This window comes from Stylophora pistillata, chromosome 4 (assembly GCF_964205215.1).
Source record: "Stylophora pistillata chromosome 4, jaStyPist1.2, whole genome shotgun sequence".
Lineage (NCBI taxonomy): Eukaryota > Metazoa > Cnidaria > Anthozoa > Scleractinia > Pocilloporidae > Stylophora > Stylophora pistillata.
In genome coordinates this window covers 40,139,247-40,166,875 of record NC_142522.1, presented here as the reverse complement: position 1 = coordinate 40,166,875, position 27,629 = coordinate 40,139,247, and the positions used below count along the sequence as shown (strand labels likewise).

Sequence of the window (27,629 nt, the reverse complement as noted above, 5' to 3'; positions counted from 1 at the left end):
CACCGGGGCTTTCGCAAACAAATTTCACGTTTTCCGCATTCAAAGAAGACTATCTTTTTTTTTTTATAGAAAGTATCGCGCACGTTCCAACTAAGTACAACTAGTGGCATTTATTCAGAAGAAAATACTTCAAAGAACCCACTCGTTAACACTTAAAACGCTCACGGGAAATTAGGACCCGAAGAAATATTTCTCGTACTTTGTTGTCTAAACAAAACAAAAAGTTAAACAATGCCGGAAAAATGTACGGAAATTTTTAAAACATGTCAAACTTGGCGTGTTTTGTGAAAAGAAAAACATTTAAGGGAAATCAGCAGCGAACCTTTGCAACTAACAATACTCGAAAGTGGTTTTTAATGCAGTGTACGCCAATCGCTAAGCGTTTGCGTGTGGCCGAATGTGCTTACTTGGTTATAGAGCATGTCTTTACGGCCTTAATAAACGCTCAAAGTAAACCTTCTAAAGGTCGTTTTGTTGTGCTCTAGATTATGAAAGTCTCGCATATAACCTCGAGAGAACCACGTAAACATGCATTTGAGTTTTCAACAGCGAAGACTTGACTATAAATTAACAGAAATCTTATCTCAATCGAGAACACATGTCCTACAAAACCATCACACTCATATTTCAGTAGTGATATTAGGACCTGTTTACAAGCAGGTAGGGTAACCCTAGTGCTAGGGTTACCCTGGCAGGAGGGTTACCCTAACGCTCCCACATTTCTTCTTTTTTTCATCGACGTGTTTACAAGGCAGCTAGGGTTACCCTAGCACTAGGGTAACCCTAGCTGAGCGCTAGGGTAACCCTAGTTGCCTTGTAAACGCTCTGGTGGGGATAACTCGCCTACCCGGGACAACTTTTTACTTGTTTCCAGACCCTTTGAACATTGATAACAATGCGTGCGGTTACCAAGCATAGGTAAGTTGTCCCGGGTGGTAGGGTAACCCTACCTGCGAAATTTTGCTTGTAAACCCGGGCTATCTTTGACCCGCCTGCTAGGGTAACCCTAGCACAGGGGTTACCCTCCTTGCTTGTAAACAGGGCCTTGAAAAAACCCAAAGTTGCAGTTTTACCATTGTACAAACATGAACAAACGAACATGTTTGTAGATTTATATCTAGGTGCTTCAGTAACTAGATAAGCCTTTGCTTCTCGAGCTGTATATTCAGAGGTGGAATCGTTAGCGTCCTCCATTTTGAAACGTGTCTTGTGTGATGTTGAAGCACAATTACATGACACAAAGCATATATGGATAAATAGATAGAACACAATATTCAGAGAAACCAAAATTTGTTCAAATTTGCCTCAATCTGATAGAGAATATTATTTACCTAAAGAGTTTTCCCTCAAACTTCTTTATAAGTCAGCGGTCTCCCAGAAAACGTAACAAGATGGCGGACAATGTTCTTTAATAGGCATTGGGAACAAACGAGAGTGAGATGAGAAAGGTAGGTCAATTACCTTTCTCAAGAACAATAGCCTATAACTATGGCTTGATACCTATAAATTACAGTCCTATCCTTCCTTGCAATGATATAGAAGGTATGAAACAGGAGATTTTGTTTTCGAATATTAAAAACCAAGTTGCGAAACGAAAGCGAGAAACGTGAAAGATTGTTCGGCTAAAAAGGGAAGGGCTTTATTCTTTAAATTTTGTTCGGGATATTCTGAAGTCTAAACTCTGAGCCTTAATTCTGATACATTTTGCCACTTTGGACCAAAAAGATACTTGAATTTTGATATATACTAAGATTAAGAGTGCTTCACCCATTTTCAGCCTGATATATGTGACACCGGCGGGAACAGAACAGAACAGAAAGTGGACGAGCCTTCTTAGGTGAGTGCCGACGCAATTTGGCTGATTCAGTATACCAGGAACAGCTGAATCTAACTTTTTTCCTGGGCAGGGTCGATTAGTCAGCCTTCAGAGCTATGAAAAGATCTGATGATGTTATTTGTTATTTCAAGTTCATCCGTACAATATACCTCCTTCCTCATACAAAGCACCTCTAGGCTTTACCCCTTAAATCTAATTCCTCTTTTATTTCTACGTTCTTAACCACTTCTGAAAGAGATCGATACTTGTTTTCTTTATTTATTTAATCTTTATTTACGATCAATTCATCAGCCTATAAAAATACATATCACATACGCTAAGATATTTAAAATTAAAACTACATACTATAACACTAAGGCTGTTTTCCGTGAATGCCGTGCGTTAGACTTAAAGAATGTCATTGATCTTACGTTTAAAGCATTTTGTCAAACAAATGGTAACGAGAATATAGAAATGATAAAAAAAAGACAGGAGAGAATTTATTTCCATGAGTTGGGAGAATCCTTTTTGAGATCTTGTATTTTTAAGGGTTAGGTATTCGGATCAGAGCTCTGTCATCAAAGATCTGTTGAACTGCGGAGCGAAAGCCACAACAAAAGCTTAAAAATCTCAAATGATGCTGTTATAATAAAAAGTCTCCTTCGGCCAATTTCTATCAGAATAGGAACGATAGTTTGCGTTTGGTTACTTTTTATGGAAGTTTTTGTGACAAGAACGTAGCGATGGCCAAAAATTCCTTGCAAAAGTGAGTTTGTGACGCGCAACTTAAATAATTCGAGGCTAGCGAAAAATCACGTTGCCTTTAACATACAAACAACTATTTGGAATCACCTTTCCTATATTGGCTTTCAAGTTTAGCATATGTTAAAATATGTTGCTTGTTTAGAAAAAGTATTGTCTCTAAACCAGTGATATAACTGTCTAAATACGGTAGGTAAAATCCCAAACATGCACAGTTATGTCTTTTTTCGCACTGGATACACTTATGAATGATGAAAGCACTGAGTATCTACTCAAGACTAAAAACAATTTTACGATCAAAACTGCACTGTTTTAGGAGAGGGTCCACAATAGGGGTTCTCAAATCCCGCTTTCCTGCCTTTTCCTCTTCTCAATCTCGCCATCCCGCCCCTTTTTACGCTCGGATCCCGATCCCGCCCCATTTTTTTACGAGATTATTGACATGTTTTGCTTGATCATTGAAATAGGCGTTATGACTTACCTTCTATCAATTGTCAGTTTTAATGTTCCAGGTTCTCAACGTCACAATTAGCGACAATAACTTTATTTTCTGTTTTGCTTAATTAGTTTTTGGTCCTCGCATTGGTACATGTTTACCTCGATACTTTAAGTCCAGTATTTTTGGAATTAGATAGATTGATGTTATCTGTCTGTCTTACGAAGATTCGACTGCCTTGCTGCTAGTTTCCATCAGGCGATGAAGCCAATTCTGTCAATTGTTTAAAATGAGTTTAGGACATGGAAATTGTATATAAACACACTGGTCTATTTTAAGAAAACATAAACCTGCTATTAAATCTAACAGCACGACGAAATGCGGACACCCTTCCAAGCAGGAAGTTTGCTTCACCAGATCCTTCTCCTACTTGGTCTTCGGTTTCTTCTTCTTCCGCACTGCTACTTGTATCATATTCTTCAGAAAGGCCGAAATCACCTGTTAGGTCAACGCTTTCCCCAAGCACAATGTCTTCTTTCTCGTACAAGAAATCAGTGAGCGTTCCAGCCCTAGCCATGGTCGTTTCTTGTTGGACGGTTCATTGACGAACTGCGGCCCCAAAGGTATCTGCCCATTCCCTCATAAGCTGGGCGTCTTGGGCACTTCTTACCCCAGGTGGAAGTTGTGGTGCTAATGAAATTTCAATGAGTCTGGAACGGGATACCACGACTTTGGGTTGGTATAATAAAATGCCGCCCAGTTTGTTGTCTTCTTTACACTTTCCTTGACAGCGTTTCCGAAATTCCTGGCATATTCAAGGGCAGTGCATAAAGGTGATTTCTGATGGACCAGAGTGACAGTTCTCTACATCTAATGTCATGCAGCTCAGGAGGTTGGTTCAGTATAACCCATTGGCGCTAACAAGTCATAAAGTCTCTAAAGGTCAGAATGCAACAATGAAACAGACTCTATTTTCTTCTCAGCTACATTTCCCTGTGGTCCATTAAGGGACCTCGGCAGGCTATGGATTTCACCGCGAATCGAGGCGTCGTTTCGGCGAAGATATTGCAACGTTTCTTTTAGCAGAGTAACGGCATCTTTTAGACTGCAAAGCTCGTCTTCGTACTTTGCATGCTTCTCGTGGACGGAGAAAGCCTTGTATATCTTTCCGACTGCATGTAGAAATAAAAATAATAACAGTCTTTATTAAGCACTCTAAACAACAAACGTGTTTAGTTACAATGATATGAACTCAGCAAGTATAAAACTAATTAACTAACTAAATTACTAACTGATTAACTAATAAGAGAACAAACATCTATTAACAAAATTCCTCTTCATTGAAACGTTCAGTTCTGACAAGCGGGAGAATATAATTATGGCGCCTCTTACGTAGCGTAACCATTGGTCGCTCTGGTGGCAAAAGGTCATCTAAAGCTGTTGTAAAATCGCTGTCGGTGATCTTGGCCCACAACTTCTTATCTTTCAGAATAATAGTATTTTCAATGGAAAAAAGCTCTTTACAGTAACCAAGCTCAAAAGCTCTCTTGAACAGCCTGTCTATGCGACTCAGATACTTATGATAATACGCGCAGCCTCATACTTCTACAGCATATGTAAATATACGTAGAATAAGACTGATAAAAAGAAGATGAAGATGATCCAGCGGCAGTTCATAGAATTTACAAACACGTAAGATGTACAGACGACTACTGGCTTTCGATATAATATTATCAAAATGTAAATCCCAGTTACACGGATCAGATTGAAAAGTTACACCCAACAACTTCAGACATGGTTTACGCTCTGTAGAAACCAGAGGAGCAGGTAAAGCCTTAGTGGATTTGTCTCTAAGAAGCATCTCCCACGTTTTCTTGAAGTTTAGTTGCATACGGTTAGCAGATGTCCATCCGACGATCGATCGGACCTCCTCAGCTGCTGAATTGCCGTTGTTAGCCCGAGGTTTTACTGGAATACTTAGTGTTAAATCATCAGCATATTTCACAAGCAAATTCTGATTTAGTAGAAGGGCCTCAATATCGTTGACCATAATAGAAAATAGTAGAGGGCCTAAAACTGTCCCCTGAGGGACACCCCTATTGATATTTAAATAATCCGTAACAATGGCATCAACAACAACTCTTTGTTTCCTGTTCTGTCAAAAACTAATAATCCAATAGGCCACGTATGGATTTATGTCAAGTGTTTTCAACTTAGAGCAGAGGATATCATGAGGGACCGAATCAAAAGCTTTGCTGAAATCAAAAGAGAAAATTCTAACACAATCAAAACCCGACTCAAGCCATTTTAGCCAAGCATATTGACACTTAATTAATGCAGTGGTCTCCGTTCATGCAGAGTGGTGAATACCTTGATACAGCTGGTGCGGGCATACGCTCAGTCCAAAGGGTCGTCCAGGTCCGACAGGTCCGTCCAGGCAAAAGCAGAAAAGGTCAAATCCGTCAACAAAACAGGAATGAGTGTAGGATCTTGACTTCTAACCTCAGTGATTTGATACCTCTTTCCGAGTGACGAAAACTGCGAAAATAGTAAAACCGGAAAAGACGAACACAAAAAAGTGATAATGGGTAAAATTTGACTGGCTTCACTTCCTTTACGTATGATGCATGATCCTCGCAGTAGGGAGCGCTATTTATGCAATATCGAAAATCAGACCTGAAAAAAATCAGGCCTGCACGGGATTCGAACCACTGACCTCTGCGATACTAGTGCAGCGCTCTACCAATTGAGCTAACAAGCCAACTGGGAGCAGGCCGTTAAGTTGATTCGTAATAAACCCGTGATGATAAATCAGATACAATGTATATATACATTGTATCTGATTTCACTTCCTTTGACACTCATAGCTTGACTACAAAGACGGTATACACACTCAAGAAAGAACCATTTTTTTTCAGTCAACGCTAATGAATTTTTGAAGACAAAACTAAATTCCCGTATCCCGCTATTTTTCCCTTACGATTCCCGAATCCCACCCCCCTAAAAAAAGGAAATCCCGCTCCCGCTGGTTGTTAAAATTCCCGCATCCCGCTTCTGTTTTGAGCTCATATCCCGAATATCACCACGAAAAATAGCCAAATCCCGCATCCCGCCAAACCTATTGTGGACCCTCTTAGGACTACTGAAAGAAAAAACTTCTTAGCATGAACAATTAGACAGTTTTTCACAAAAATTACGATGAGATTGGCGAGAAAAGCGGCTTTACTGAGAATTTTCAACGCTGGCACTCATAAGATCATCATAGATTTACGTTGAGACAAAAATTATACAATTTTAACTAAATTTACCTAAATTGTTGTATTAATAAATAATATCATAAAACTTTGCTAAAAAAAACTCTACTCTTCCTTAAAAATGTAAAATTACAAACATTGATATAAATATTGTTACTTTTATGCTGTTTAAAAGATATGCTGTGTATTTTATGCCCCTTGCTTGGAATATAAGTAACCTAAGCTTAAAAGATTGTAGGCTGTTCTTCTACATGGACATTAAAGCATCCTAATGAGACAAAAACAGAGATTTGGCACCGGATTTAAGCGAAAAAGCAAACGTCAGCTTGTCCTTTCACGTCAGCTTGTCCTTTCACGTCAGCTTGTCCTTTCACGTTTCACGTAAAATAGCGTGAACCCTGCTGGTTTAGTTTTGCGTGAGCTTACGTCATGGTGAATTTGAAGGCGTCCTTGTATGACTTACAAAAAATAGTTTTGGTGTTCAATTAACTTTTACTCTGTGATGGAAAAAGTGAAGAAAATCTTACGTATGCAGCAAACGCAAAACAAGTTACTTTCACGCAGAAACGGCAAAGCGCAACCAGCAAACTTGAAAAATGGCGGGAAAAACAAGGTCACTTGGTCACTCTTGCTGCTCACGTTTCACTTGAACACAATGTTAAATCTCTCTACTAATTTAAATCCTCGTGAGGTATAGATTTTTCTTACAAATGAGCTTCATAGTTTAGGATGAATTCTAATGATGTTGTTTGGAGTGTTCCTGCTTTCGAAACTGGAATGTAAGTCCACTTTTCTACCGTGACCGATCTGGCACAAAACCAACATGACAGAATGCTTGCGTGTCTGTTTCTTTAATGTTTCTTTGATGGCAAACTTTACGTATTCCATTGTTCTCAAGGGTGTACTGTTTCTGAGAAGTCAAGCGCACTGAACGATAAAGAAAGACTAATGTGTTTTTGTCAACAAAAATGGCCAATTCTCTCCAGCGAACAACTGACATTGCACTATAACGAAGATTTTGGTTCAGGCTCCAACTGAGGAACGATTTTCTCATCTGGAAAAGTATGTTCTTTTTTACAGCTTCAACAATGTCATGTTCGCCTCTTTTCTGCTGGCTATATCAAAATATATTTTTCCATATTGACCGATATAGAAAGCCCTTGAAAGTTTCATGTGAAATGGGACGCGGCACATTTACAGTTTCGGTACAATATGGATGATGTCATTGCTGAAAACAACAAGCGTTTCAATTTTCCAGCTCGTGGATGTACATGTGTCTTCTTAAATCAACTTTTCGCATGAAGGACACGCCGCAGTCATCGCAGGAGAATGGTTGAAAGCCCTTGTGTTTCCGACAATGGGTGATCAGATTTGACGACTGGCTAAACGACTTTCCGCAAAAGTTGCACTGATGCGGCTTCTCTCCTGTATGGATGTACGTATGCTTCTTCATATCAGACTTCTGATGAAATTTCTTGCCACAAAATTGACACTCAAACGGACGCGTGTCCGAATGAATCAACATGTGGGTCGATAATGTCGAGGAGCGCTTGAAGCTTTTACCGCAAACCCTACATTGGAATGGCTTCTTGTTGGAATGCACTATCATGTGTTGTTTTAAGCTGATGGAGTTGTTGAATACCTTATCACACACTTGACAGTTGTACAACTGTCTTGTTGTTGACTCAGGCATCTTAAACTTGTCTTTTTTTGCAACACCGTTCGAGTCAGCGCCGCTTTCGCAGTTTAGTAAGCAGCCATTTTCTTTCTGAAGCCCCTCGTCTGTTTTATTATTTATTTCGTACTTTGGTCCTTCCTGGGTCTTCAGCGCATTGTAGAATCGATACAAGCCGGCAGATGGATCGCTTTGAAGCCTTCTCATCTCCGTCCATTGCTGCATCCACCGTGCAAATGGGTCGAGTCCACTGTTGGGCTGCTGCCGGCAGTTCCACAGAGGGAACTGTGTGAATTTCAAATGTGGGCCCTCATGTCCTTTCGCGGAGGAAGAGGAGAATGTTGGAAGAAATCTTACACTAGATCCAATAGGTATAGCTTAAAGTGAATAAAGAATATTGGGACTGTCAGTCAATCAGATCAATCATTAATCATGACGTTTTGTTTGAGTTATCATGAGATTTAGTAAGGAAATAGTCTAGAAAATGTCTAGAGAAAAGGGTTACGGTTAGATAAATTGATTCTTTCTTCTGTTCATATGTCAGCATGACCACGCTTCGTTATCCTTTTTCGGTTTCAACTGGATGGGGATTCGCATCAGAAAACTCAGTAAAGTTTAAACAGAAAAGAAAGAGCATTGCGAAGTACTTTGAAATCCTCTCTTTTGCATTCTTTCTGTCATAATTCAATAAGATGTTGTAATTTTTATTTCACCTGTGGAATAAGTTGGATATCTGCCTTGTGACTGGCTGCTATGGCTACTGTTCCCATCATCTGTGTCTTCCTCTGAGCTCGACTCATCATCCGGGTTTTCCTTGTAATCTGCATCATGCGCATGCTCATCAGAGTCACTTCCATCTAAAACATAAGAATGATAAAAATGAGTTATATAGTGAAATAAAGAAACCTGGATTAAAATTTAACCCTATGTCAGCGCTAATCGGCCCCTGAACAACTGGGCCCTGATCTGAGAGATAGATAGATAGCTTTATTAAAAAATCACATGGCAACCTAATAAGGTTGAAATGCATGAATATTTACGATACAATACTGGCTAAAATTATCAATTATATCTACAGAGCATATTATTTACAAGAATAATATAAGAATAATGCACAGACCTATTGTCTACACATGGCTGATAAATATGTCTAGGAGAAACGCTTGGTGCGCATTAATGGGTCAACAAACAGACGTTGATTTCTAAGATTAGAAGTAATATGGTTCTTCTGTGCACTGACTAATGTATCACGACTGGCAAGAAAGAATTTCTGCAGAGACACCGAAAATGTTCAGATGAAATCCCCTTCCGCTTTCCCTGTCCCGGTTTATAGACCCGTATAGGCCCAAATATATGAAAATCTATATTGCTTCATAGTTAGTCATGAGGCGAGTATACAGATTCCGGATTGATAACTAAGCAATACTTCAGTTGCTTTCGCCAACAACTGAACCCAATTTTGGGAAGGAGACTCGTGAATTAAACTAGTAATATAACAAAGATTCCAATGAATAAAGGCTGAAAGTTTCGAAAGAAACTGTTTGGGGCTGCGTCGGTGGGAGTAACGAAATAATTTAAATATATCAACAAAGTTGAAGTGGTAAATTGGCCACCGTAACGATTACAAAAGCTGACGTTTCGAGCGTTAGCCGGCCTTCGTCAGAGCGACGACGAAGGGCTAACGCTCGAAACGTCAGCTTTTGTAATCGTTACGGTGGCCAATTTACCACTTCAACTTTGTTGATATATTTAAATTATAACAAAGATTCCTATTGCTACAAAAAGAGGGAAACTTGAAATTTTCTTGAAATTTCATAGAGAAAATCCAAGAATTTGGAACAAAAATATGGAGAACATTGTTCAATCTTCCGGCTAGGGTATCTCGCGAATTTGGGAGCAGTTCTTTTTTTATAGATCATCAAAGAAAGACATCGCCAGATAAATGAAAAAAAAACGACTATTTTAGCTGCGGATTCAAGGTAATAATACTGAAAATAAGCGAAACCACAACGGGTTTTTTGTGAAGTGCAACGCCGCTCCGTTTTCACAAATTCACTCGTTCCTACCACACTCGGGTCTCGCCCCCTTAACAGGTATCAATTAACCCCAGGTTTCAAGCTGTCACTAACTTGTCTCATTATTGCCTACTGGCAAATACTTAGATAAACTTACTCGAGTGGGGCTGTTTCCACGCGGATTTTATGCTACATAGAAGCTGAGGTTTATGGTGATTAGAAGTGAAACAAATTTAGGAAAAAGCTCTGTGAATCACTGCGTTTCAATCAAGATCTCTGAGTAAAATAGCCCTTTCATATCAGTCATGATGTGATTTAAAGAAACTTCTTGGAAAGGTACGAATAATTTGATGTTTAGCTTGTTTTGTTAGAATGAGAGTTTCTTTAATCTGATCATCATCCCAGAAACTAAACTCTCAGTCGAGACAAAAATCAAACAGTGATAAACGAAGAAAGAAGATCACAAAGTTTTTGTCGCACTAAAAACGAATCAACTTAACCTTTAGGTTCAAAGAGATTACTTCCGGAATGAACCGGTAGAAAACACGAAGTGGCAGAATAGGAAAGACGAAGTGGCAGAATAGGAAATATGCAGTGATATTTTTCTATGATCAGAGAATAACGTAACTGAAGGAAAAGAGTTGAAACGCGCGAGCCGCTGAGAAGGAAAATATCCACAAGTTTAGATTCGCATGGAGATATTAAACATTAATCTCTATTTGGCCCGAAAATATGCACGGATACATTTGCACGCGGACATTATCTGTTCCAGATGCGAACAGTTTCCGAGAGTGAAGCTTACCATTTAGTTGCAATAGAGGCTATTGTGTTTATTTCCCTTAAAATATGCTACAACGCGCATGAAAAAATGTTTAGGAACAGCTCATTGTTTACCGCGTGTGATGTTTTCTTTTGAGTCTTCTCTAATAGGACTTTATGAACAAACAAATATTCGCTTCTTCTGAAAGGATCATGAAACGCTTTCTTATCTTGAATTAAATTTTAAACGAAGACTTATCGATCGTAGTCGGACGTGGGGTTTAAGAATTGGAGAGTTTCACTTGAGTGATAATGTGTTTACTAATGTCATTATCAGTACACACATTTGCCGCTGTGATAAGGGATCCCTTATTTTCGTTTCAGAATCTTTAACTTCAAGAAAGTAACTGAAAGTGTTTAAAATGAATAAAACTCTGTGGGAAAAAAAAAAAAAAGAAAATAGGCAAAAGTAGTTTTTTGATTTAAGAAGACATAGAAAAATAATTTTAAATATAGTAATACTGACTATATGAAATGACAAAAAAACTCTGCTAATTCCATGGGCCATTGGCTTGACACGTAAACGAGTTATGATTTTTTTTAACGATTTTCCAATGCCTTTGGATTTACCATTCTTTCAGGAAACGTTATCTTAGTTTCTTTTAGCCAGGTATAACCTATCTCTGCATGTATTAGAAAAAGATGTTTAGCCAAAGATGAAATTGTGTTGAAGCACAACATCCGTTTTTTAAAGATTGCTAAGGCACCAAATTTTTAAAAAGTGGGTTTTTGTCTTTTGAGTGTTATTCTATGTGATTTGTACGAACAAAGGCCCGATGCGTAGATGCTTTTTCGTGAATTCAAAGCTGTAAAATCGAAACATCGACCACTCTCAACACTTGGAGAATCTCGAGAACACCTTTCGCGAAATTAAAGAGAATGTCGTGAAGAAAAATAAATGTACATATGCCTTCGATTTCCTCTGTGATCGGTAAAGCCAACAGCTTACATTAGTTATGCTCCCCGGGAAAAAATCCCGGGGAAAGTTTCCTACCATCTTTGTATTCCCTGTAGATTGCACCTTCATTTTCCACCTTCGATGAAACTTGAGGTCTTATGAGGAAGGATTTCGGCATAGCTAACGAATATGTAGCGACCGGAACACGAAATGACACTGCTACTTTGAGCAAGACTTAACATCAATTGGGCTTTTATAACAGGGTGTGGTCCAGTGTGGACACCAGCGACTATTGAAGGGAATTCACACTCATACGGCGTCACATAATTGGGCAGAACTAGCGCTGACGGCAACCTTCAATAAAATACTCACGGACTCACTAGGAGAACCTGTTTATTCAAAAGAATCTAATTAAAGTTTTATCTTGCGCCATAATGAAGAAAATAAAACAAAATAATTCTATAGTTAAGATGAAATACGATATTCCGGGAAAGAAATTTTAGAATGCACATTTTTAAGAGATTGCTCCGTATAGTTTGAGAAGATTTTGCTTAGACTATTCTTTCTTTATATTGACCCTCTGAAATGGAAAAGTTCTATCTTGAAACTAACGTGACACTGAGTCGTTGGAATTAGATGTACTAGAGGGAAAAAGTTATCGAAATTATTCGCTTTTTGCTGTTTAAATGTTGTTATCGATAAAGTGTTGCATTGGGGCGTTATCCACTCGAAGATGAGATTCATGTACACCCGTGACGCTCGTCTTGACGCGTCGATATATAAAAATTAACGGTTCCAATTTCAATCCGTTTAAAGCTCTACTGGAACTTAATTCCAACAAAACTTGCATCGTTGTTTTCAGAAATTGAGACCAGATTTATTTGCTGTAGACCGTGAATTTTTACCAATCTATTATGAAGAAACTAGGAATAGATCGCGGGAGTTTAAATATTTTATTTACTCAACTAAGGTTGGACAAAACATGCATTAATAATTGCTGAGATTGAATAGGTACATCAAAGAAGGAAAGTGCGCACAGAGCAGAAATTTGCCTCTACTTCAAATGCAATTATTAATTTTGATACATGGTTAAATCTAAATATATTTGGTAAAGTCTCTCTCTGTGACTTTGGATTATTACTAAAATACTTGCTTTGTTAACAGTTCGCAACTCTCAAAAACACAGATTATTAAATTCTATTAGGATAATATAGTGCAGAAATTTAACTGATGTGGTTTTAAACTTTTTATCAAAATCCTGGTATCTGAACTACGGAAAAGTTATTGTCAATATCACCTTAAATTCCGAAAGCAGCTCCAAAATACCCCCCCCCCCCAATCCCCGAGAATTTTTCATGATTAGCTGGAAAGATTTCAAATGTGTTTTTGCTAACGTCAGAACAGGTGCTAAATAGAATCGAATTTCTTAAGACGTGTTTGTCGATGGATTAGCACATGCCGAGAATCATGGAAATTTCGCGAAAAAAAATCACTTTAATAAAGATTTCTACAAAGTATTTCTTACGTTTTGAAACAAAATTTCGTTTTAGTCAAACAAGCAGGAAAGCCTACCCTTAACTTAAAAGCATGATCGTTGCCATTGTTTGAATGAACGATTTATGATTTGAGGTACGTTACAGAAGACAGTAGAAAATACATAAATTTCCAAGTTCCAATTTGCGGGGTTTATCCTCACGAGAAAACTATTCTGTTGACGAACTGTTACTGAGTTCGATGGCATCGAAAATTGTTGAACGAAGGAATATCTGCTATTAACTTTCTTTAGGCCTTTGTAAATGTCAGAAACGTCATTAATTTTGTATCAAATGGTTTTGCCTTAAGGCCTCGTGAAATGACGTGCTCGTGGAAAACTTTATATCTAAGCGCCTGAGCAAAGAAAACTCATCGATACGAAATACTACCAAGATTGTGCGCATTGTTTGTGGAAATCCTGACTTTGAAAGCTTGGAAATCCAAAATGAAATCTGAGCAAGACTGATTAATAGCAACGTCATGCTGCAAAATGGCTCGCAGCCAATAAAACGCTTTTAGGAAAGCCGTTTGACAATATGCCGCCAGCATTAACAGGGTATCCTACATTAGATAATAAATGAACAAAACAAAGTGATTGACATAAGTTAAATCCAATACTAAAATAATTTGCATTCTCAGTTTAGTAATTTTGCATTCTGTAAACATTATAAGAAAGAAAAAAAAATTCAAAACACTCACTTCATGTTAAAAAAAAACTTGAGAAATTAGTACACAATGATCATCAGAAACCATCACCTAAACAGGATGTCAGTGTACAAATCTGGAAGAAGTAAGTCTAAAAAAGAAAAGGGACATAGAATTTGTTTCAAATCGAATTAAAATGAAGCATTCAGAAAAGAGAGAGGTCGAAACATATCCAATTGATGCCAGCACAAAGTTATTCGTGTGGAATATACTTTGTTCGTAAGTGGACGGGACTCAGTAGAAAAATCAGTGTGATTCCTGAATAAGGCTCAGTTTGAGGTGTGATTGAATGTAATCCGTTGTTTCCAGTGTAACCTTGAGGAGAAGTTGATTTAGCCAGTCTCGCAAAACATTTTGCACGAAATACACACCTTATATTTACTCTGCTCAGCGGTTTAAAGATTACAAGTTAAAAATTTCCGGGCTAAAGAAAACATTACGGAAACTCTGTTTAAACCTTACGCAAGGCATTTTTAGTTCACTTTCCTCTAGAAGGTTTCCCACCAAAACATTTAGCAAGACGTATTCCAGCTTTAATACTGACTGAGGCAACATTACAGTAATGTTACGCCAGAACGAAAAGAATGTCGTAAGTCATTTGCCTCTATATTTTAGTCTATGCTGCTATTTCAAAGCCAACTGATAACTCACATTGTATGTCGAGGAGGTGTGTGGGAAAGGAAATTTCTTCCTTAGAAGTAAACAAATTCTTTTTCGAGTGCGTTATTTAATTGTAAATGAATTATTCCAAAAAGAATGCGCTTGGAAGTTATACACAATCAAAATCACATCTAGCGGCTAAAATAAAGAAACGAGCCAAGGTGTGCATAAGCGATTAACATCAAGTTGTTCTCATTTGGACCAACAACAGATTTGCAAAATTGCAACTGTCAGGCAGCATTGCATTGCATTTCATTGCATTGCATTGTCACCAAAGCATATCCCAGGGCGTTTCAAAGCAAAATGGTCACTTTTTATACAGGTGCTTTTAAGTTTAACAAAGATTCGTTTTTCCAAATCCAATCCTGTTGCTCTAACTGACTTGCTAATACTAAAATCTTGATAATAAATAAAGATCTCCAATATTAGGATCTCTGCTAGAAAATACGACTCTTACCTACTCTAAATGGCTCAGTACTACAATTCAACGCATCTAAACTGACTGTGAGTGAAACCTGTTTATGTCTTCCTGATTTTCTGCCATAACAATCTGCTTGAAAAGCGAGGGTAAAATTGCACCATGGCGCCTTTCTGTTCAATCCACTTGCATTAGAGTTTGGATAATCTGTTCAGAATTCTTGGTCAAAACATGATTTTAAGAATCGTTCTCATTACGACTGACCGAAAACAAAGGATATGCATGTTATACTCGTTAACATCTGTAGTCTCCAGAGTTTAGCAAATACTCGTTTTTAACACCCAAGGTGATTTTCAGAGGAGCTCATACTGTTAGCTGTCAAGGAGACGAATCTAATGCTGATTAACAGAAATTTAAAATACTGTTTTATTGAAATTATAACTATGATTCAAGAATAAAATGAAATAAGCATATTTTCAGAAATTTTCAGGGACGAAGCAGATGTTTCTTAGGTGTGGCCACCGGACTAAAAAATTATAAAAGTTGCGCAATCTCTTTTAAAAAGGTTTTTAAACCAGATAGCAGGTTCTCTATTCAGCCAGCTTATAGAGTTGTCTTTCCAACCACCCAAAACCTCAAACAGTACGTTCACAGACATATTCTTAATTTTAACTAAGAAAAGTAAGTAGTTTTTAAGAGAACTCTTAAAAATATTTTAACTTGGAATGGCTTAAATTTACTAATTTCTGGAAAAAACACACCAATTTTGCTTGAATCGTAATTTGATAAATTCGAATCTCAATTAATTACCCTTTTCTGTCCTAAATTAACTTTGAAAGCGAACAAAATGACTACGCTGGAATTCTATTAAGACATGGAGATTTAAACATTTTGTTGAGCGCGCAAAATTAGATTTTAATTCAATAGCATAACTTTGAAAATTGATAATTTTTTTAACGGAATCACACCAATAAAAACGCTTATGAATTTCGAAGTTTTGCGCCCTAACAGTCAAAAAACTAAGTGAAAGAATGACATGAAAATATTCGTTCTTAATGATACTAAGGGAAAGTGAGGAAAAAGCCATCAAAACGGTAAATTCGACACATAAATTATGGCCACCAGTCGTGAATAAACGTTAAATTTTAGCCTTGAAATCAAAGGAAGCGATTACCTTGCTAATGATTTTCCCGATATCCTCAAACACAGAGTGATTTTTGTCAATTCGGAGGGCTTTAAAGCGAAAATATCTTTGAGGAATACCCTTTGGTATTAGGAAAAGAGAACGATGCGAGAGGCAAGATATTGAGTTTGTCACACATCAGTTGAATTTGTCAAAATTTTAAAACCTTAATTTACGCGTTCTGATGTGAAAGCGGTTGCGCCGAAAATATTTTTCTGTCTAGAACCGGAAGATCACCTGAAATTAAAACAACTAGAAGGATTATAAAAACAAAAATATTACCTCGAAAAGTACCTTTGAGGTCCTTGTTGTTGTTAGACGTATTCGGTGAATAACAGTCATCTTTGGAAGTTTGTTGTGGGAGAATCGCCTCTTCGTCGCTCTCTGTAGCGGGAGAACCACAACTGATCTCATAACTTAGCACGGAGGAATTTTGTTTTCCTAAAATACCAGACAAAACAGGATAGGCATACTACTTAAACCCAAATATCTAAATCATGGAATTTCGTTAAGATAAATCAAACTTTGGATTAGGGCTGAACAGAGGGATTCTCGAAGCAATCTCGAATAGCTCGCCTGTGTTGCCATCAAGTACATAATCTGCTCAGAAGCGAGGTAGAAAATGGAATCTTTGATGCATAACGTTTACGGGTACCGGAAAGAAGTTGACTGGAAATGCACAAATCATAACAAAGAAAACCCAACCGAAAAATCACAACCAGGTATTTACCTTGTTTATTTCTCTTTTCAACACCCTGGTGGGAAGCATCGCTGGAAACTGCAGTAGGCTTCATGCGCACGAGAAAAGCTCTTGGCATTTTGATTTTTCGTCGTTAATGCTTCAGAAAGACAGAGTCTTGTAAAGTTGTTCTCGTTTGGAGTTTGCGTGCAGAGCGCAGGGAGCGGATGTTGCGAGCTGTGAGTATTACGAGGGTTGTTTATCCAATTGGTAAATGTATACGTAAATATTTGATACACATAAAGATTGAACGCCCCAGCCTCTTCTCAAAGCTGAAGGGCAGGTGTCCCGATCTTGCAAATGTTCCAAAATTAACTGCGGTTTTGTCAAACTCCACCTGCTTGTAAACTTTGCGTTTGGAAAACTCTAAAGGGAAGTTGCCATTTACTTAAAATACACACACACTGAATGACATCAGCCCGAAGTGCTCTTGGCGATTGAACCGAAGTTCACCGCGCCCACATGTCTGTATTACTGTATATGACCAACAAAATGTCCCCTAGTGCTCCCATTTCGATTTTCATTTTCAAACAGTGCTTGTTTGTTTTGCTCGATTATAAATTAGCACTTGCCGGCGCGAGCTCCATAGTTGTGCAGATCGGGGAAAAAATGGCACTTGCCAGTTATAACTAATTAAACAGTGCTCGTTACGTGCGGAGCAAAACTGCGAATCTCTGTAATTAGAACTGGTATGCGTAATCATTTACACTCTTAATATTTACTTTGAACAGAGCTAGGCTTCATTATACAAAACTTTCAACCCTGAAGGTTATCGACATTTTCAAGTAAGATAGCTGAAGTAGCTGTGGATAATATTTGTTTATTGGGACAGAAACAATTCGTCGACGTACCATGCCCAACAAATCGTAACCTTTCTAGAAATAAAGGTTAGCGTCCATGGCAAACATTTTGTTCATTTATGAAATATCTCTTTCTTGATTTCATTCTTTACTTTATGGACAGATACGAAGGATACGTGCTTTTTAAAATAACTAGACATTCACTCGGCAATCAAAATAAGTCCTTCTTTCCTCTGTTAGCGACACCCACCTGGCGCGGAAGTTGTCACGTACCAGTGTTCGTAAACTTGAACTCGACATCTAGATTTCACCGACATGTAAACGAATTCAAGTCACATCCCTTAACATTTCAACTTCCCCTCGATACATTTTCACACGCCGGGGGGCTACACGAATGCGCTTAAACAATTGAGGGCAATTAGGCATTTCATCTTCTCGGGTTTCGACTAAATTATGGTAAAAAGTCGTTTTAGCTAATACTGATGTCCGGTTATTCAATCAACTGGAAAAATGTGCAGAGATATGGAAATATTTTTTTTGCCAGTTTGTTAGCGGAGTCATCTATCACAGACATTTTTTCCAATTCTTAGTTTTCTGATTCGTTGATTAATTATGATTTTGCGACACAATTTTTTTCAGAAAAGAATCACTTGATATTGGCATTGACATTAGCACCAGTAATTAACAAATGGTAAACACCACAGCGTACACTATTGAGTTATGGATGCACGCGGGAGGTTGCTAAGCACGAAAGAAGCGTAAGAGTCGCTCGAGGCGATAGCCGAGAGCGACTCTAGCTTCTTGAGTGCTTAGCAAACCTCCCAAGTGCATCCATAACTCAATAGTGTACGCTGTGGTGTTTACCATTTGTTTTATAACATAACATTGATACATTGTAGCTAAAGAGTTCCCATATGGTGATCGATCCTCGCAGTAGATAGCGCTATTTAAGCAATAGCGAAAATCAGACCTGAAAAAAATCAGGCCTGTACGGGATTCGAACCACAGACCTCTGCGATACTAGTGCAGCGCTCTACCAATTGAGCTAACAAGCCAACTGGGAGCAGGCCGTTAAGTTGATTCGTAATAAACCCGTGAAAGTGATAAATCAGATACAAGTAAATATATGAAGCTCATATATTTTGAACTGCGGTATTAGATACATATGGTGAACGATCCTCGCAGTAGATAGCGCTATTTAAGCAATAGCGAAAATCAGACCTGAAAAAAAAAATCAGGCCTGTACGGGATTCGAACCACTGACCTCTGCGATACTAGTGCAGCGCTCTACCAATTGAGCTAACAAGCCAACTGGGAGCAGGTTGTTAAGTTGATTCGTAATAAACCCGTGAAAGTAATAAATCAGATACAAGTAAATATATGAAGCTCATGTTAGCTCAATTGGTAGAGCGCTGCACTAGTATCGCAGAGGTCAGTGGTTCGAATCCCGTACAGGCCTGATTTTTTTTTTCAGGTCTGATTTTCGCTATTGCTTAAATAGCGCTATCTGCTGCGAGGATCGTTCACCATATGTATCTAATACCGCAGTTCAAAATATATGAGCTTCATATATTTACTTGTAACTGATTTATCACTTTCACGGGTTTATAACGAATCAACTTAACGGCCTACTCCCAGTTGGCTTGTTAGCTCAATTGGTAGAGCGCTGCACTAGTATCGCAGAGGTCAGTGGTTCGAATCCCGTACAGGCCTGATTTTTTTCAAGTCTGATTTTCGCTATTGCTTAAATAGCGCTATCTACTGCCAGGATCGTTCACCATATGCATCTAATACCGCAGTTCAAAATATATGAGCTTCATATATTTACTTGTATCTAAAGAGTTCCCGTTTATTTAACAAATCTGACGCGAACAGAAAAAACAAGCGCGCGCGGAAAAATAGTCTTTGCATTTGCTCACGTCAGCAGCGTACACCCATGGGCAAATGGGGGACGCTAAATTGACCAATCAGAGCGCGCGCTTTACTTTGGTTATGTTATAATTAACAAATGGTAAACACCACAGCGTACACTATTGAGTTATGGATGCACGCGGGAGGTTGCTAAGCACGAAAGAAGCGTAAGAGTCGCTCGAGGCGATAGCCGAGAGCGACTCTAGCTTCTTGAGTGCTTAGCAAACCTCCCAAGTGCATCCATAACTCAATAGTGTACGCTGTGGTGTTTACCATTTGTTTTATAACATAACATTGATACATTGTAGCTAAAGAGTTCCCGTTTATTTAACAAATCTTACGTGACCAGAAAAAACAAGCGCGCGCGGAAAAATAGTCTTTGCATTTGCTCACGTCAGCAGCGTACACCCATGGGCAAATGGGGGACGCTAAATTGACCAATCAGAGCGCGCGCTTTACTTTGGTTATGTTATAATTTTGATTGGTTGAATGTATGTCACGTTTTTAATGTAAAAAATTGCGTAAGCTTAAACGCAGGTCAATTTGTTTTAACTCGTTGCGGCACGTGATGACCACGGGTGAAGTTAACATGGAATTCTATTTCTCAACACATAATTTTTGTATTTAATTGAATTAAGGAAAACATTGCATTAGCAGCGCGAGTTACTTATTAGTTATCTATTTCAAAGGGCCAAGCCATGGGAATTTTCTGTGCTTATTCGTTTTCGTTAACAGCTCACAAATTGGGAAAGTTCTACATGTAAAGAAAACGTCCTGGGTTTTTGTTTCAAGTTTCTCGAAGAAAACTGTGATATTAAAGTCATATTTACTAAGCCATAGGCATAGCGATAATACTACTATACTTTAAGTAAAATGTTATCAGACTAAAACTCCTTCTTAACAAGCCAATCAAGGCAACTGTTCCGAAGTAATGACACTCTTGTTGCATCAGTATCCCAAAGTACGGTCAAATTACTGGAGATCTGAACTAGTTACTGTCTAGTTCTTCAATTAGGCGACGTAGAAATAAGTAAGGTCTGATTTAAGCATAGCTCTCCGAAAGTTTTACCGTTGCTGGGGTAACTGAGTCGATGAACGTGGCTGTGCCTCCTTAAGTCCACTTTACGATAGAAAGCTCTGCTGCACGTAGGACAAGCGAAAGGTTTAAATCCCAGATGCTTACGGCTGTGCGTAATGAGATTAGAAGATTGACTGAAGCACTTGCCGCACTGGCGACACTTATGAGGCTTCTCGCCCGTGTGAACGAGCATGTGCTTTTTCATGTCTGACTTCTGATGGAATCTCTTCCCGCAGTAATCACAAGAAAAAGGCCTGATATCAGCGTGGATCAGCATGTGCGTAGATAAGGTGGAGGAGCGCTTGAAATGTTTCCCGCAAGTCTTGCATTCGAATATTTTAACAGTTGAATGCGTCTTCCTGTGTTGCGCTAGGCTCACGTAATGACTAAATGTTTTTCCGCACGTGGAGCAGCCGTACGGTCGATTCCCCGCATGAGATCGTCGCACGTGCACCTCCAAACCGTGCGGCGTGCAAAACATTTTCTGACACGTATTGCACGCGTATGTGTCATGACAGTCGGACTTCTGAGACTCGTTTTCACGATACGCACGCGTTTTATCGTTTCCCTCGAAAAGCTTATCTTCATGGCTAAATAAGTGTTTCATGTCCTTGGTGCATGATTTACTTTCGGGTGGATGACCGATCCTTTGACTAGATGCGTTTACAATTACTGAAGCTCTTTGTTCCAATAGCCATTGTTCGTTTGACTTCGGAATAATGAGTGGAACATGACTTTCGTGAATCTTGAGTTCTGAGAAAGGATAAAAATTTCTTAACGTTAAATATAAATAGGAGGTGATTCTAATGAATTAGTTTGTGCATGAACGGAGCCATTATTCTGCATCCAGAAAGTTTAGGTGGGCTGCGGAGGTTAGACCTTTAAGGATGCCGAAATCGATTTATCGCTTTTTCCCATTAATGAATTTACTGATTTCCACCTGATATAAGATGCAAGTTTGACTTTTAAAGTTGATGACGGCAAATAAATTAACTCCTTTAATAGGAAATAGTAAACCACCAGCTATCGTTAACAAGAGGCCCCCAACTATAATTTTTTTCAGACAATAAATTTGCAACTCAGTAGGAAGCCACCGCCTTATTTATGCCCTAAGCTACCAAGGTAAATTTGTAACCTTGTCTCTGGTTTGCGATTGAGTATGGTGCAATGGTTATACCTAACCTGGCGCGGTATCGATAAAGCGTGTTATTTACACGATTTCTGGCTGTCTGACGAGTTTCTTTTTTTTCTTGTTGTCTTATTTTTCAAAATTCTTCTTAGTTTCAAATGTCATTTTCGGAGAATCATCAACTTTAAGTGTAACAAACAAGTATAGTTTATGCGCCTATTAGTGTGTCGCAAATTTTCTGAATTAGAAAACTTTTCCTCCCAAAAAAGTATTTTCAGACAAAGTACCTCGCGTTTCCGGGAAAGAACCTACTATAAATAAACGATTTTGTTTACCAAAAGCCAAACAATTTCTTCACACCACGCACTTTCCTGAGTAATTAGCTCCTTTTCATAAGAGATAACGGATGAAATAGAAATCGCTTATTCTAAAGATAAAAATCGCTTGATTCGAACACGTCGTTTTTTTCAAGCTTCAGTATCAGGTGGAAAGTGTTCATGACGAAAGAAAACTAGAAAAAAGGCAGTCACACGTTATTTTGGATAAAAATATGGGAAAATAACGGAATAATCAAGGTAAGAGAGACGTTATGGTCTACACAACGGAAAACAATCGAGTTTCACAATTCATGTCCTGTAATCTGAACAAATTGTCTGAAGTTGTTCAAGTCTGATTCCTTCAAATCCGTTTCCATATGTTTCTGAGACCTCCTAAAGAACTGAGCTGAATATGAGAATCCACTATAAACAGATTTATTCATTTGTGATAATGAAAGCAAAAAAGAAAAATCTGTTTATTTTTCCAGATATGCTCTAAATTAAAAACGCAGAATATAAGAGAGCGGAAGCTTAAAAGTTCTAGCCTTCAGAAGACAAATTCACATTAAATCTGAACATATCATAGGAAAGTGACTGTTTGAAATGCACTCCGGAAAAATCGGGAAGACAAGTAGGAAGTTGCTTTCAAAGTTATTTATGTTTAGTATTAGTTTTCTCTCGTTGAGTGTTAGCGACTGTTCTAGTGTTTATCCAACAACGATTTCTTATGGTGACATTTTGCGCAAAGAGGAAGTTTTTAACCCGAAAATTTCTTCTAACTTCTGTGGGTTGTTTTTTTCGATTTATTTGAATTTTTGCGATGAATTTCAGCGACTTTAACGTCTTGCAGAATCATTTAACACAAGAAACGTGAAAGAACACCAAGCCAGGCCCCATGGACGAATTTCGAGAAGGTATTCTAATCAAGACGAAAGAAAGGGCAATCAAAGAAATATTTCCCTAAAAAGAAGTTCTTAAAAGGAGCCAAAGGAGGTGAAGAGAGTTTTGTTTCTGATCGGAGTTTTCTTCATTATCAAAAGAAGGAATGCGATAAACATCTTAGCCAGTAGTTTTCTTACTTTCGTCTATTTGATCATGTTTCCTGTGTAATTTTGAATAGAGCATAAAATATCTTTAAAACAAATCCCGACTTTTTTTTTCATTCATAGCAAGCTTGGAGAGTCGTTAGTTTCCCGATGACATATAAAATTGAACTTTCCGTCTGTTCTGGCAATAGAATCTAAAATACGATCTGATTTAAACACTTCAAAAGATGAAATGTATTAACGTAACAAGCGCTTCTTGAAACCTCGTGCGCAATATCACTCGAGCGATAAAGAAAGTTTGAGATTGAATAATTGTCGGTTACGATATGAATGGAGCAGGTGAACTGAGTACATGTTTCCCCTTTAATCACTGACTATTTACTCAGTGGAGTTAACTCATTATGCAGATTAACTTCATTGGAAGTAAATTGAACGAACTCGTATCTTCAAATCAGCCGTAAAATGTTTTCCGCTTCTCGCTCAAGAAGAGCTGGTAAAAATTCATGTTTTCTTTTAGGTAGCTTATAAATTCTGCATAACCTAAGTTCATCTCATTTCAACCGGTAAATATCGTCCTTATATAGCCCTCCTGCGGGTTGAAATCCTCAATACAACCGGATCCCTTCCCACGAAGGCAGCACAAATACGAAATCGGCTTTATGTGCTTTGTGAAGCCATCTATTGTCCTACAGATAAGAGACACTTTTCACCTTTCTTTTCTGTTTTGTTTGCTTAAGCGCCGGCTGAAAGGCGAACATCTCATATCCGGCCCTGAACCAAATGAGCTTTTCGACTGAACGTTCAAAACTGTGATTTTGGAGGAAATCAAATTTCTAAAGGAAATCAAATTTCTTCAGTTCTCTCAGCTGGGTGTAAACCAAACAAAGACCCAATTGAAAAGGAATACGAAAACTTTATAAAGCAGGGCCATGAATTATTTAGTGCACTGAAAGGAGGGAAAGTAAGGAAGGCATAAGATATCTGACATCGGCTTCTTTTTGTCACATTACATGTGAAAGTTTTCTTTTTCCAATCTCTCTTTATCATGTTGCGCCGAGCCCCAAATTTTTTTGATGAAAGGCTTTGTTCATGAAAAATGTTAGTGTACGCATAGCATATACTCTTCAACCTTTTCGTTTAATGGAATATTTGAAGAAGAAGTGATTAGAGTGTGACCAAAACTCTTCACATTTTGATTGCTATGAAGAAAAAAAAACCCAACATTATCCCGAGGCTTAGCTTCTTGAGGAATCACATGAATAAGTTTTCTACTGATCTTAGGGTGGAGCATACTTCCAGTGAAAGAAGCGAAGTAATACTGCTCTAAGCCCGCCCCAAAACTGGAAAATACTGCATTACCCTTAAATCTAATGCAGGGTTGTAACTCAATAACGGACAAAGAAAGTTTTGGTTTTAGCAACATTGGTAAAAACTAACATACATAAAACACAAAAATATTCATTTCAAACCTTTAGGCGCGCTGTGAGAGATTTCTGCAAGCCCCTTGCGGACTCGAACCAGGAAGGATTTCGGCATGATTTTCATACGATTTTGGACTGATTATGATCTGCTTTCCTGGCTTGTTGTCGATGAACCGTCAAAGTTGTAAAACATTGGCGTTTCAATGGCGAAGTGTTGACTCTTGAGCTCTCGGAAGAGTTTGAAGGCAGTTTCAAGCTGGCTATCAAATTTATTTCAATCAGTCGGGGTGAACAAATGTTACTGTAATGAAAATTTATTCGAGTTTTTCTATACGCAAACTTGAGTTCACTGCTCGCATCTCATTGGTTGTCGTTCGAAAGGCAGATTGTTTCATGCTAATGAACTGGTCGAAACTGATTTGTGAGTTATTTGGTAAAGAGAGGAAATTGAAGCCGAACTTGATTATAAAGATTACCAACAAAGTGACTTCGATTGTAATTACAATTCTCGCCGAGCAAACTTTTCCTAAACAAGCAAACGCGTGTGAATCGCGTTCGTGTGTGTAAATCTCGTCCACAGAACACTGCTTGATAGAGAAAATTTCCATGAGAAAACAAAGTAAATCATCTGTGTAATAGGTATTCTTTTGACTTCAGAGTGTAATTTTAACATTGAATTAAGGGTATAGCTTTAATGAAACTTGTTAAATGGAGGCTTAAGTGAGTCCCCTTGCAGCTGAAGTAAATATTAATGCCAGATTACACCGCAATACGAATCCGGTTTCGTTCGTTACAATTTGGTATCTCGTGGTTTTGGTAGCACGCCTTGTGGTCTGGGAGTGATCGATTTGTGTCGTAAAAATATTGAACGGCTCAGGAAAAACAACCCTTAGTATTTGACCTGATTTTTTTTTTAATTCCGTTCTCCGAACGTCAATTTACTTTAGATGAAACAAAAGGAAAAGATTACAAAAACGGAACATTTGTATTGAATGGATTTCTCAACTAAAATCCGTCACGCTAAGTTAATAAAAGATTCGCAGCACCTTTTGCCTTAGAAAATTTAATTTATCTTTCAGCTTACATACCGAATAAAATTTAATTGTTTCATTAAAGCCATTAGTTTTATCAGCACTTTGAAACGTGTCAGTGTGTATCAGATGAAAATATTTAAGAAGCGCAGCAAAGCCTGATAAATTTAATTCATAATTCTTATTTCGCGAGAAAATGAATGGAGGTGCCGCAGGGAAAAGTCAATTAAAATGTTAGAATAATCAAATCTTCCAGTTCTGCTTTGTTAAGATAACACTTGTGATAATCGCAGAGGATGTTTTCATGATGCAGGGCGTCGATCAAATAGACTGTGTAGTGATATAGGTAATGAATCTGTGAACAGCAGATCTGTGATATGTTCAAACAGTGACATATCTTTGTCTTGTTCTTGCTTTCGGCATTGTTCAATTTCGGCGTGAATTCGTCATTACATAGATGATTTATTTTTTCTTTTAATCCCTTGCTGAGTCCAACTAAGAAATTATGCGACGGTTTTGAATGTGGCATTCATAAATTTTTATCTGCTGTTTTAATTTATGAGGGATTAATTGGAATGACTCACTTAAAGGAAAGTCAAGTATGAACATTTATGATGAGGTTCTTGAATTAACTGCTTTTTGGCCGGGCCATAAATTATGTTAAATTCAACTCAAACGGCTGGATATCACTGAGAAAATTGAACACGAATTTAGCTCGTCAAATCCTGCCTTTATTGAAAAACCAAATACAAAATTTAAAAGGAATGACAGTCTTCGATGATAAGTGAAATCATGACCAAGATTTTATTGGGATTAATTCATTTTGTGAATTAAACCACTGTAGTTGACTCATTCGGGAAAGGAAATCTTGGTTTAATATTTCATTTTTAATTAGTGGCTTCAAATAACTGAAGTGTCCACTTTAGCTATATGCCACGATCATGCCAAAACAGGGTTTAAAAACTAAAATTACTTCAATTCATTACCGAGGTTAATTGAGATCCCAAGCCTTCAACTTTAAAGAAATTTGGACATGAAATTTTTCTTCCAGCTGTCAATCTGCTGTTAGGAAAACGGGTGGAAAATTGTACCAGCATGGAATGCTTCGTACTCTCTAAACCAAGAGTTCTATCCCAAGAGAGAAGCGCACATTTTAGGGAAGACATCAAACAAGTCATGAAAATTGATCCATTAAAGTTCGCTCTGGATTCATCAGAACACTAAGTAACGTGCATTTCCTTCCATTAGCAGTTTACTCATCTTTATTAATTATATTTAACTCCACAAGACATTTTAATTGATGAGCCTCGTAAGGTATATTACAACATCCTTCTGTAGTTAATTGAACCCGGAGGGGCTGTTGGAGCGTTTTTTATTCATAATGCGAAACGATCACTTAAACCAAGTTAAGATTTCAACTGATTCGATCGTTGGACTGAGTATACATGACTTTTTTCAGTGTAAAAAAATATCAAGACAGCTTCTGTTTTGTAAAATTACCTCAGATGGATGATTAATGCAAAAGTAGCTCGAAATTGTAATGCTTATAATATAAATTTTGGATCAGAAGTTGAAAGTGGTGTACATAAGAACATTCGGTAAAACCTCGCTACAAAATTCTCCACAGTACAGAACTCGATAGCATGGATTACTGCGAATATCTAGCTTTTAATGCCGATGAGAATAACTTCCCTCCTAGACTAACTTTTTTCCTGAGATCTTCCTTGAACTACTGGTTGATATAAACTGTTGCAGGGCGGAAGAAAATTTTTACTTGTTCGAGGATCATCCCTCAGGGATTTCTAAAATATAAACTGAGAACGAGCTTTTTTGAGAGGATTTGATCAAACCCCAAACACCAAGTTTTTTTAGGTAAAAGTTTACGGTATTTTAAACACGCTGTTTCCCAGACCACTGTGATATTTTCTGTGTTTACACTTTTTATTTTGCCTCGTAAAATAAAAATGTCGGCTTCCATCATGC

General features: G+C 37.9%; 2 protein-coding genes and 1 long non-coding RNA gene across 11 annotated transcripts in view; 1 reads left to right on the top strand and 2 right to left on the bottom strand.

Moving 5' to 3' along the window:
- Window positions 1–489: 489 nt before the first annotated feature.
- Window positions 490–27,629, top strand: part of LOC111330045 (uncharacterized) — a 31,864-nt gene continuing 4,724 nt past the window's right edge. The window contains exons 1-3 of one of the 6 annotated variants that reach the window (XR_016000460.1): window positions 490–918; window positions 1,778–1,837; window positions 3,384–4,561. This is a non-coding gene — a long non-coding RNA (uncharacterized LOC111330045). Of the gene's footprint in view, window positions 1,449–1,777; window positions 1,838–3,383; window positions 4,562–22,248; window positions 22,407–22,979; window positions 23,142–27,629 lie in introns of those variants that run through there. The other 5 variants (XR_016000464.1, XR_016000462.1, XR_002694771.2 and 2 more) reach the window with 5 other exon arrangements.
- On the bottom strand, window positions 6,219–18,349 carry LOC111330043 (uncharacterized). Of its 4 annotated transcripts, none has more exons than XM_022934832.2 (4): window positions 17,964–18,349; window positions 16,457–16,615; window positions 8,657–8,800; window positions 6,219–8,320 (listed from the first exon to the last, which is right to left on the bottom strand). In XM_022934832.2, exons 1-4 carry the CDS (start codon window positions 18,028–18,030, stop codon window positions 7,515–7,517), a joined length of 1,176 nt encoding a protein of 391 aa, XP_022790567.2. In that variant the 5' UTR covers window positions 18,031–18,349; the 3' UTR covers window positions 6,219–7,514. The 4 variants fall into 4 exon arrangements, with proteins under 4 accessions (XP_022790567.2, XP_022790565.2, XP_022790566.2 ...); XM_022934830.2 differs by lacking the exon at window positions 17,964–18,349 and adding an exon at window positions 16,905–17,310; XM_022934831.2 differs by lacking the exon at window positions 17,964–18,349 and adding an exon at window positions 16,905–17,296 and having other exon boundaries at window positions 16,469–16,615.
- LOC111330044 (uncharacterized) lies at window positions 19,927–25,236 on the bottom strand. The gene is made up of 2 exons (XM_022934835.2): window positions 24,664–25,236; window positions 19,927–21,455 (listed from the first exon to the last, which is right to left on the bottom strand). Exons 1-2 carry the CDS (start codon window positions 24,737–24,739, stop codon window positions 20,632–20,634), a joined length of 900 nt encoding a protein of 299 aa, XP_022790570.2. The 5' UTR covers window positions 24,740–25,236; the 3' UTR covers window positions 19,927–20,631.